The sequence below is a fragment of the Stegodyphus dumicola genome, chromosome 1 (genome assembly GCF_044657685.1).
Source record: "Stegodyphus dumicola isolate Sdum_Otavi_A_Nest chromosome 1, ASM4465768v1".
In the NCBI taxonomy this organism is placed as follows: domain Eukaryota; kingdom Metazoa; phylum Arthropoda; class Arachnida; order Araneae; family Eresidae; genus Stegodyphus; species Stegodyphus dumicola.
This window is the reverse complement of record NC_140768.1, coordinates 118,886,494-118,898,568: the sequence shown is the minus strand read 5'-3', so window position 1 is coordinate 118,898,568 and position 12,075 is coordinate 118,886,494. Positions and strand designations below refer to the sequence as shown.

Below are 12,075 nucleotides of genomic sequence, written 5' to 3'. Positions count from 1 at the left end.
TTTTATAATTAAATGTTTCCCATTCATAGTAAACATGATGGAGGATTTGAAATCTTCAGTCGTCCCCTCCGGCGCTGAAGTTTTTCTTGGTCTGGCTCCAAGGAGATTTTCGACTTTGATAGCTGTAGGTTCGCCACTGAGTGTGAACCACGTTTTTTCTACCTTTCTCATTAAACTATCAAATAAAATAGAGGAAAGGGTGTTGTCCGAACTGATTCAAGGGAAATTTCGGTTTCTGCATGACTTGCCGCTGTTGGTAACATGGAAGTTGGTTGGGAAACCCACTCTGAATCATAACTGTACATTTGCTGGGCTTTTATTTGAAGACTAACTTCTCCTCAAAACTATTACCTAAATAGGCTGTTTTTAACTATAGTGACTCCAAGGTCATTGTCATCTCTAATATTGTTACGGATTACGTACATATGTAAATAATTTTATTCGAATTACAGGTAAAATTGTAGTATCTTTTGTACAGTGAAACATGAAATGCCTCTTCTGGAAAAATAAGATTACAAGCTCAAGTCTATTTAACACTGAGATAAATGGCTATCTCGCTCAAGTTGCGAGATATCGCCAAGCTAGCGATGGTTTGGACGACTAATTTTTTTCGACAAATTTGGCGAGAAATCGCCAAAAGCCGCCGAATTTGGTGACGATTTGGATCTTGTACCTGTTTAACTGTAACTGAATAACCTCAAGTACTCCCTACATGTAACTATAACCGTATCCAGCCTTTATATGTAACTTTAACTGTATATGCCTTCCAATAATTTCGAAAAACGGAAGGTTCTAGAGATTTTTCGATGGTGGAGGAAAAACTGTACAAGTTCGTACAGCGCATCAGCTTTATCTCAGTTTATAGTTCAGAATTGAATTTACAGTATTGAGGATCTCCGTGTGAGCTTCGCTCTTTAAATGCGCTTTCGATTGAGATGTGCTTAACTTTCTTAGTATTTTGAAGAGGCAACTACTGATTGTGCTCTGTCCTACTGAGAAGAACTTTATGAGTATTTTTTTTTTTTTTGAAAGTTCCAAAACTGTAAAATGTTTTTCTTGGGAAAATAAATTTTATCAAGCTATCATCGGTCCTGTGCGAATTCAATCCATTACGAACGCGTACGCACGCAACATTATGTATCGATGCTGTAATATCTGATAGCTCTGGCGAAAGGGCTACATCTATATATGCTACTGATGCATGTACTACTAAGCATTTAGTACTATAACAGAAATTAGATAGGCTTAGTACTATCATAGAAAAGAGCTAACACACTTTCTCAAAAACAAAACAAAACAAAAGATAACAGAACAAAGTTCCAAATATTGTAATACTAGTGCGAACTTTCCTCTCAACTGCTGTAAGTGTTCCTACTTGTGAAAACTAAACTAAAATTAATTTTTTTTTTTAAATCTGAAAGGTTTCAAATTTTAAATTGTGTCCAAAGGGGTGTTTTTTTGAATATTTTATGTGTTACCTTTATTTATTAAATACCACGTTCTTCGCACTTAAAACATAAAATTCAGTTCAATAGCAATCGTGTTATAATGAAGAACTTCCCAGCCACTATTACAGAAAATGCCAGAGTCCAAGACCTGAAGTTCAAGAACTTAAATATTTTAAAAGTGAAGCAGTTTTCGAAAAGTCATGAAGGAAAGAAAATCAACCTACCCATCTACCTCCTTGAACTCCAAAGAACCCCGGAAGGAAACAACATACACCAGCTAAATAAAATGTTCAGCTTTAACATCGTTATTGAAAAATTCAAACCCAAGAAAAGGGCCCGTACAATGCTACCGCTGCCAGCAGTTTGGACACTCTCAGTACTGTTGCATACCCGGTAAGGTGTGCGAAGTGTGGGAAACAGCACAGAAGTAACGAATGCGATATGAAACCAGAGGATAAGCCTAAGTGCATATTTTGTGGACTCTGCCACGTGAGCAGCTACAGGGGCTGCAGCGAATACAAGAAAAGGTTTGAAAGAAAAAGCAGTCGTCCCCAGCCGAAAGTACCTGAATTCTCTGAAGAAAACTTTCCAAGTTCTAAGACAGCTCAAATCCCATTGAAGAAAAAACTCCCACAAGTCACTTACAGCGAGAAATTGCAAGGAAAATTCAGCCCCCCCCCCTCCGCCGAAAGAATTAAACGATGGCCTTAATTGGATACAAGATGAGAAAATCAACGCGTTCCTTACTGCCATCATATCCTGTATTGGGAAGATCAGAACGGCAAAAAACTCAGCCGAAACACTACAAATTGGATTTCAAGCAGCAATGCTACTGTTAAAATTTGCAGAATCTGATGACTAGAATAGACTTTGCCATTTCTTAGGCAGTTTACCTGCGTCTCCAGAGTTGGTATACGAACGACTCATCATCACAACATCTTGTGAGAATACCATGATTTTGGAATTCTCTGCCTACTTCATGTTATCATAGGAACGTCATGCTAATTCGCAACATGTTACATTCAGGATGCGGCTTTCAGCCTGGGCGCCTGTAAACATGTGCTTCGCACCTGATTTTGCGACATTTCAACAGCAAGTCGCAAAATAATTTTAAAATGAGCATATCTGTATAATTTCCGATACAGCGCTGGACAAAAATGTTCCCTCCCCCCCGGTAGAGTGTTGCCATTGCTCGATTTTAAATTGTTGAGTTTGTTAATGAAAAATTCGTTAAAGTTTTACAAAATATGAAATTGATAATAAAACAAATTCCAAATTTCAAATTTGGGCTTTTAGATGCCCGCCAATATTCGCAGTAGGATTACGTCATTCAAAATCGGATAGCTCTAAGTACCTTTGTTTTATCACAATGTGAGAAACAGATATACATTTATGCAGATTCTTCATTATTTAATTTCTTCAAATATAATACAGGGCGATAGTATCTGGTGGCTACGATTTGAAAAGTGATACAGCCTTCTAAAGTTTTCAACGCAAATCGCAAAACGAAAACAATAGTCCTTCAGGGACAAAAAGAAAAGACTAAAAAGAAAAAAAATTCTGTTATAAAAGTGTAAGCAATAAACTGGCAAAATTTCATTAATGGCGTAAATTTTCATGGAATTCGTTTATTGGAATTTCTTATGAATCTTTTTGTCTCCAAATAAACAAATTTTATTTTGTAATAGAAGAGTTTGCTAAAATGTTAATAGTTGTACTTGTGGATTTACTCTTAGAATTTCAAACAAACAATTTCAGAAAAAATTATCAAAAAGGAAAACTGGTATGATTTAAAATTTAGCCTGTTTTAATCGAGCTTTCGATTATCCGATGTTCTCTACGGTGGCAGTTCCTCCGATAATCGATATTTTCTAATATTGATATTCTATTTTTTGATAGCCGTGTATTAAAAAATGAGTTTAAGGCAATTTATTGATCCCGAGAAACAGTCCCTTAAATTTTTAAATCCCGGCAAATTAAATAAATAAATAAATCTGAAAGCTTTCAGATTTTATATGAAGCCCAAAGGGGACGCCCCTTTAACTTTAACTTTTTGCTTTTTAACTTTTTGTTTAACTTTTTGCATGTTATCTTTGTTTATTAAGCATTATGTTCTTCGCATTAATTCATAAAATTCAACTCAACAGCAATATCACAAAATATTTAAAAACAGCATGCATACCATTGGAATTTCCGATATACAGACCCGTGTGGAGATAATAATGTTTTTTTTTTTTTTTTTCCTTCCCGTACAATGTTGCCATTGTATTCGCTTTGATATCGTTGAGTTTGTTAATCAAAAATTCGTTAAAGTTTTACAAAATATGAAATAGATAACAAAACAAATTCCAAATTCCAAATGCCCATATTGGAGTGGAGGATTATGTTATTCAAAATTTGATGTCTTTGGGTACCACTGTTTTTTTCAAAATGCGAGGAAGATGCATACATTCCTGCAGATTCTTCATTATTTAATTTCCTTAAATGTAAAGCAGGGCTCTAATATTTGGTGACAACAATTTGAAAAGTGAAACGCCGTTTTGTAGTGGACGATGCAAACTGCCAAAACGAAATTAGTAGCTCTTCTGGGCAAACTGTCCATTTGGGCTCACAAGTGAAAATAAAATTAGAATAACCGTAATAATAATAATAATAAAAGCGTAGAAAAACATAGTAAAAACATGCGAAAACACAAGAAAGAGATTTTGGTTAAAACCTTACATATCAATGTACTTGATGACTTATCACCGTATATGGCGAATTTCGCGCTTTTTACAACGTGAATAATCATTTCTAGTGAATTAGGAGGAAGAAAAGGAAAACAACTTCGGCCGCTGCGAGTCAGGAGAATGCGCGATGCAATTTTCCTGCTATAACTTACGCGTATTTTGAATAACAATAGTCAAAAACTCTCAGGGGGGGGACGGAGGAGTGTATAGTGTAATGTAACAGTTTATTCGCTATTTCCGAGTCAGACTGAATGCGCATGGAAGACCACTAGCCGCGTTAAATACCTGGCAAAATGAACTTATTTTTCTATATTTAGTTCTATATTTTCTATATTTCTACATTTATCTCAAAAATTCGCTCATTGAAAACATCAAATACAAAATAGCCTCCAAAAAACTGTCTTTTGAAGAAGAATTTAGTTTCAAATATGCCAAGTTCCGATGAAAGAGGTAGGTTTTTAAATATTTCTGATAAAAAATTGCGGTTTCTAAATATTCCTTGTAAACAGGGTAAAGAATTACGGAAAATATAAATTAAATATTGATATAAAATATAAATAATTGATAGAAAGTATAGAATTGACTTAATATATAAAGAATTACTTGAAATTTAACTAATGACATATTTCTTTTAAATACATATAACAGAAATATTTATTATTTTGGCACCTGTTTGGGTTTCATTTTGAAATCAGTTATCAATAATTTATATACAGTATAGAATTTAAATTGCGAAAATTAAGAAAAATTAGTCTGTTTCATTAACTAAAGCCTAAAATTTTGCGATTAAGTGGGCATACATGCATATGTTACCGGCAGTGTAATGAAAGCCGGCATTCTGTAGAATATTTAGCCATGTTTTAGGATACCGAAAACTGTCTGAAATGTATGAAACGATTAACACTTCATGCATTTCCTAGACATTTTTAAGGCAAAGCGGGGAAGTATGAAATACATCTCCGATTCCTTCCCAATAGACACACATTTAACGCATTCGTTTCTATTTCATACGTTTAATATATTCATTTCATAATTCCATACATTTCATACATTTTCATGCATGCTTTTCTTTAATAAGAAAGGCATAAATTTTGCTTTGTACAATTTTCATTTGTCTTTGCGTATTTTGAATAGAAGTTATTTAATGGTACTCTGTTATTAATTTTTAAAAATGACATTAATATTTTTAAGAAATGTACGGCTTTTAAATAACAGCCTTATTACCTTTTTCACACTTTTCCTAAATAGCGTTTGACATTCTATAGAATGCCCAGGTATTATAAGGTATTTTCTCCCTCCTTTCGGGATGCCTTCATGGGGTAACTGGAAGCACAATCGACGCGCACTCGGGAAGTCCGGGGTTTGAATTCCGGCGAGAGCATTGCACATTTTTCGCTTCTTCAGCATAAAAAAACCCTAATGACTCCCCAATACAATGCTTAGGGAAAGTATATAATAATTCTCATATTTCATACTTTTCCTAAAAAACGCCAGGCATTCGATAAAATGCCTAGATATTCTATAGAATGCCGGCGTTTCATACATTAACTGTAACAAGTACAAAAATTGAAATTTCATAAATTTTAATAGTCGTGTTCATATATATTTGTTTAGAACACAGGTTTCCCCAACGGGTTGGTGTAGACCACTGAGGGTCTAGGAAATTTTAAAAGGGTTCAATGATGATCAAGGGGTCGATCAGGGATCGGTAACCGAATATGCATCAGTAATGGATCTGCACGATCAAGATAACGTTGATCAAATAGTAATAATAATAAATTAGCCAGTACCAAAAGTATATACATACATATACCCACCCAACTTATTCGGCCTTTCTTTTGGTCGTAGTGATGTATTTCCGGTTACAGAAGTGTTTTAATGAAAATATTCATGATTTCGCAATGGCAAATTTTAAAAAACATTAAATTTTTACAAACGATGAGATCTAACTTTTAACACGATCTCCAGGTTCCCGTAGTTATATATGGAAAAGTTTAACATTCGTTGGGGGGGGGGGAAAGAAAAGAAAACACGAAGTTTGCCTCTCAGCCAGAATAAAACTGACCGAGATATTTAATTTCAAATTTTACAATTTTTGATGCCATTTCCAATTTGCCTTTAAGGATAGCTCAATTAAGTTAGAATAATTTCAGAAAATAAGTTTAAATGAAGAGCAACAAAAAATGTGTATAATTTAATAGGCCGTACGAAGAACTCATATGGCGTCCACGTCATTTTTTTTTTCCTCCGAGCTTAATGTTTTTTAGTGTCTAAATTTATATAACATATTTTGCGATTTTTATTGCTTATATAATACAAAAATTAAGTCTTTTGAAAGCTTAAAATCAAATTGAATCACAAAAATTAACTGAAAGATTTAATTCATGCTGTTAATTAAAAATTTAAATTCCTGAAGCTAATGATTTAATTATTGTTAAAAAATGCTTTCTTAATTTTAAACTCAGCTTTTATTTATTACGTATTTATTTTTATTCAAATACTTTTCACAAAATCTGGGCTGCCTGCATGGGCATTTTCGTGCTTTTCCCCATGTGTAACGTGTATACGAGCCAGTTTCTCTTAGAAAGTCCTCCACGAAGGCATCCATCCCTTTAGGCAGATAGCCTTCGTGTGCTTTGCCATAATTGAATAACCTTAACCCTAACCCTTTTCACAAAATCTAAACGATGTTGAAATGTTTTATTAGGAAAAAAAAGTCATCCATCTGAAAGTTCTGAAGGTTTTTATTTCTTCCATACTATAGATCATTTCAAAATTTAGATTAAAAAATTCTGCTAAAAAGAAAAATTTAATTCATTCTATCAAAACCGTGAAAAACAACCTTATATTTAGCGTAGGTATAATGAAACACTCAATCGATTTCGAGGGCAGCTAAAGGTCCCTCCTCATCAGGAGAAAGAAATACATAGAAAGAAGAAAATAGGAATCACAGAAACACGTGGTGCTTATCAGCACTGCACGTCGTTATAACTAGATTTTTAATCAGAGTTGCACTGGCCGCCTACTTTTACTGAGCCAGGCTGTCTGATCAAGCATAAAGAAATATTAGCGAAGTTAAAATAGGGAGCGAGGGGCAAATGCACATTACGCTCAAAATCTGAACTTCAAATAATGGAAAGCAACCACTGAACGGATTTTTATATCCTCTGGTAGTACCAAGTGCGAGGAGGTAACGCCATCTATCGGCAAAAATAATTGAATTAAGACAGTAGAATTTTAAAGGCATTAGGAAGGACTGGATTGGACTTCAAATCATTAACTAAACTTTCTAAATCTTTGTGAATGTGAAAAGCCTCAAGAAAATCCAATTCGCCTATGGAAGAAGCCTTTTGGATGATTTTTGCAGACCCAAAATCAAAATTATGGTTAAAAGTCCAGCTATGATACGCTATTGAAGACTTGTTAATTTCCCCTTTTTTGACATAAGATTCATGTTCCTTGATACGAAACTTCAACGCTCTTTTTGTTTGGCCAATATATCTTAAACCACACTGACATGATATACTATAAATTCCCCAAGAATTCAAGACAGAAACGCAATCTTTTAGAATCGAAGGGTGAATTTTATTAATAGGGGAGAAACCGACTTGAAAATTGAATTTCTGGAGAATCCGTGCAATTTTATAGCTAACAGAAGGATAAAATGGAAGCACGACAAGGCCATTGATATTATTTCTAACAGTGGAATGTCTTCTTTGATGGGAATCTGAAAATTTTTTGACGGCTTTATCAATAATCACGGGAGAAAATCCACGGTCAATCGCAACTGCTCTCAAATAATTAAGTTCATTGGTAAGCAAAGATTCAGAGGAACAAACTTTTAGCGCGCGGAAAACATAATAGTAAAAAGAAGCCATTTTTTGCTTAACAGGGTGGCATGACTTGGCATGGGGTGGTAAACAAACTGCAAAGGGTTTACGGTATACAGTGGTGCTAAAATCGGTTTCATTGCGGATTATAAGAATATCGAGGAAGGGGAGGGAATTGTTGGATTCAATTTCAAGAGTGAATTGGATGGCTGGATCAATTGAATTCATAATAGATAGAATCTCGGATAAATCCTCTTTATAACCGTCAAAAAGTGCGAAAGTGTCGTCAACATACCGAATCCAAAGACGAAAAGATAATTTATCAAATAATTTCATCTCAAAATAGTGCATATAAATGTCAGCAAGTACCGGACTGAGAGGATTACCCATAGCCAATCCTTCAACTTGACGAAAATATGCATTTTGGAAAACAAAGTGGGTTTGACTTAGAGAAACTTTAGTAAGCGAAACCAACTCATTAATTTCAGTATGTGTGAAGTGAAATTCCCGAAGCCTAGTTTCAAGACAATTTAGTGCTCCTTCGACCGGAACATTAGTAAACAATGATTTGACATCAAATGAAACCATAATGGAACGAAGTGGGGAAATATTTTTAAGTTTATCAATGACTTCAACAGAATTTTTTACAGTGTGAATATTGTTATCAAGTAGAGGAGAAAATCTGGAAACTAAATATTTGGCCAAAGGATATGAAGCAGTACCTATGTTGGAAACAATTGGTCGAAAAGGAATACCGGTTTTGTGGACTTTTGGAAGAGCATAAAGTCTAGCGCAATTAGTAATAGGCGGAATAAGTGATTTCTTCAACTGAGTTGGCAGAATGTGGGAAGATTTAATAGCACTTTTTACTTTCATGAGGTCCGAAGTTGAAGGATCTTTAGGGATCGAGCGGTATGGGCCTTCATTTATCAATTTAGAGACTCCAGTAATATATGTGTGTTTGTCCATAACAACGATCTGTCCGCCCTTATCAGCTTTAGAGATAATGATATTAGTATCAGAATTAATTTCACGTAAGATCTCATTTTCCTTTTTGCTAAGATTAGAACCCAAAGATTTATTGTTAAAATTAACGTTATGAGTAATTAGGTGGCGGATTGTATCCTTCTGCGTTTCCGAAATTTTGGAGAATTTAAAGGCTTTCTCTATAGGGGCGATGATTTGAGGAATTGAAGGTTTAGATGTCTTTGAAAAGTTGAAATTATATTTTAATACTTTTAACTGATCCTCCGAAAGATTCCTATTGGAGATATTAACGATGGAGTTAACGTTTACAGTGGGAAGATCAGCTAGATAATTGGGACTATCCGACTGGTGTGTGAGTTTTTGGAATTTAGAAATGAGCACATTTTTATGCCGTTGACAAACGGTATCGGTTCTAGACCAGGATGTATGTTCAAATGAGGAAAAATTTTCAGTGGAATTAGCAATTTTTAAATGGAGGTAATATAATTCAAATTCAATTTTAGATAAACGTTTGCGTGTGTCCCTTATAATGTGACGAAGAAGTGCCAATTTGAATTTATGCAAAATTTTTGAAACGTGAACGGAAGCTTTAAGGCTACATTTCACATGTATAAATTTGGGAATGAAATTTTGATGTTTGTATTTAAGTAGAAACTGTAGATGATTCAAGAATTTCGTACGCTTAAGGCGTAACTTACAAAATCGGTTCCTGTCAGTGGACATATTGTGAAAAGGGCACAAGCAAGAAACAAGTGAACAAAAGAAATGTAATTCCGAAAGTCCAAACAAGTAATTACTTATAACATGAAAAAAACACCAATAAATAATAAAGACAATTTTCATCAACAAATGACAAAAACATTCCAAAAGGAGAGAAACATCCAATACTGAAAAACCAATAGCCACGTGGAAAGAAGCAACGAAAGTCAAAATCGTGCACGTGGTAAACCGAAAAAATATAGAATTACCTCGAAAATGCCGGTTGATAGCATAAACCAAATCCGAAAAAATGATGGCCACGTGGAAAGAAGTAAATAAAATGGTGCACGTGGTAAAACAATAAACAGTAAAATATTCTCGAAAATGCCGGTTGATAGCACAAACTAGACTAGAAGAGAAACACGCTAATGTGACAATCAAAACCGTGAAAAACAACCTTATATTTAGCGTAGGTATAATGAAACACTCAATCGATTTCGAGGGCATTTCGAGCTCCTCATCAGGAGAAAGAAATACATAGAAAGAAGAAAATAGGAATCACAGAAACACGTGGTGCTTATCAGCACTGCACGTCGTTATAACTAGATTTTTAATCAGAGTTGCACTGGCCGCCTACTTTTACTGAGCCAGGCTGTCTGATCAAGCATAAAGAAATATTAGCGAAGTTAAAATAGGGAGCGAGGGGCAAATGCACATTACGCTCAAAATCTGAACTTCAAATAAAATGAACTCAAATATTTTGACTTTCGTTGCTTCTTTCCACGTGGCTATTGGTTTTTCAGTATTGGATGTTTCTCTCCTTTTGGAATGTTTTTGTCATTTGTTGATGAAAATTGTCTTCATTATTTATTGGTGTTTTTTTCATGTTATAAGTAATTACTTGTTTGGACTTTCGGAATTACATTTCTTTTGTTCACTTGTTTCTTGCTTGTGCCCTTTTCACAATATGTCCACTGACAGGAACCGATTTTGTAAGTTACGCCTTAAGCGTACGAAATTCTTGAATCATCTACAGTTTCTACTTAAATGCAAACATCAAAATTTCATTCCCAAATTTATACATGTGAAATGTAGCCTTAAAGCTTCCGTTCACGTTTCAAAAATTTTGCATAAATTCAAATTGGCACTTCTTCGTCACATTATAAGGGACACACGCAAACGTTTATCTAAAATTGAATTTGAATTATATTACCTCCATTTAAAAATTGCTAATTCCACTGAAAATTTTTCCTCATTTGAACATACATCCTGGTCTAGAACCGATACCGTTTGTCAACGGCATAAAAATGTGCTCATTTCTAAATTCCAAAAACTCACACACCAGTCGGATAGTCCCAATTATCTAGCTGATCTTCCCACTGTAAACGTTAACTCCATCGTTAATATCTCCAATAGGAATCTTTCGGAGGATCAGTTAAAAGTATTAAAATATAATTTCAACTTTTCAAAGACATCTAAACCTTCAATTCCTCAAATCATCGCCCCTATAGAGAAAGCCTTTAAATTCTCCAAAATTTCGGAAACGCAGAAGGATACAATCCGCCACCTAATTACTCATAACGTTAATTTTAACAATAAATCTTTGGGTTCTAATCTTAGCAAAAAGGAAAATGAGATCTTACGTGAAATTAATTCTGATACTAATATCATTATCTCTAAAGCTGATAAGGGCGGACAGATCGTTGTTATGGACAAACACACATATATTACTGGAGTCTCTAAATTGATAAATGAAGGCCCATACCGCTCGATCCCTAAAGATCCTTCAACTTCGGACCTCATGAAAGTAAAAAGTGCTATTAAATCTTCCCACATTCTGCCAACTCAGTTGAAGAAATCACTTATTCCGCCTATTACTAATTGCGCTAGACTTTATGCTCTTCCAAAAGTCCACAAAACCGGTATTCCTTTTCGACCAATTGTTTCCAACATAGGTACTACTTCATATCCTTTGGCCAAATATTTAGTTTCCAGATTTTCTCCTCTACTTGATAACAATATTCACACTGTAAAAAATTCTGTTGAAGTCATTGATAAACTTAAAAATATTTCCCCACTTCGTTCCATTATGGTTTCATTTGATGTCAAATCATTGTTTACTAATGTTCCGGTCGAAGGAGCACTAAATTGTCTTGAAACTAGGCTTCGGGAATTTCACTTCACACATACTGAAATTAATGAGTTGGTTTCGCTTACTAAAGTTTCTCTAAGTCAAACCCACTTTGTTTTCCAAAATGCATATTTTCGTCAAGTTGAAGGATTGGCTATGGGTAATCCTCTCAGTCCGGTACTTGCTGACATTTATATGCACTATTTTGAGATGAAATTATTTGATAAATTATCTTTTCGTCTTTGGATTCG

General features: G+C 34.5%; 1 protein-coding gene across 1 annotated transcript in view; it reads left to right on the top strand.

Annotated features, from left to right (window-relative positions):
* The first annotated feature begins 4,416 nt into the window (after nucleotides 1-4,416).
* LOC118187769 (cationic amino acid transporter 4-like) overlaps nucleotides 4,417-12,075 on the top strand; it is a 51,626-nt gene continuing 43,967 nt past the window's right edge. Inside the window, exon 1 of the mRNA XM_085819753.1 lies at nucleotides 4,417-4,627. Within this exon, the coding sequence (XP_085675879.1) occupies nucleotides 4,606-4,627 (22 nt within the window). The 5' untranslated portion in view covers nucleotides 4,417-4,605. The remainder of the gene's footprint in view (nucleotides 4,628-12,075) is intronic.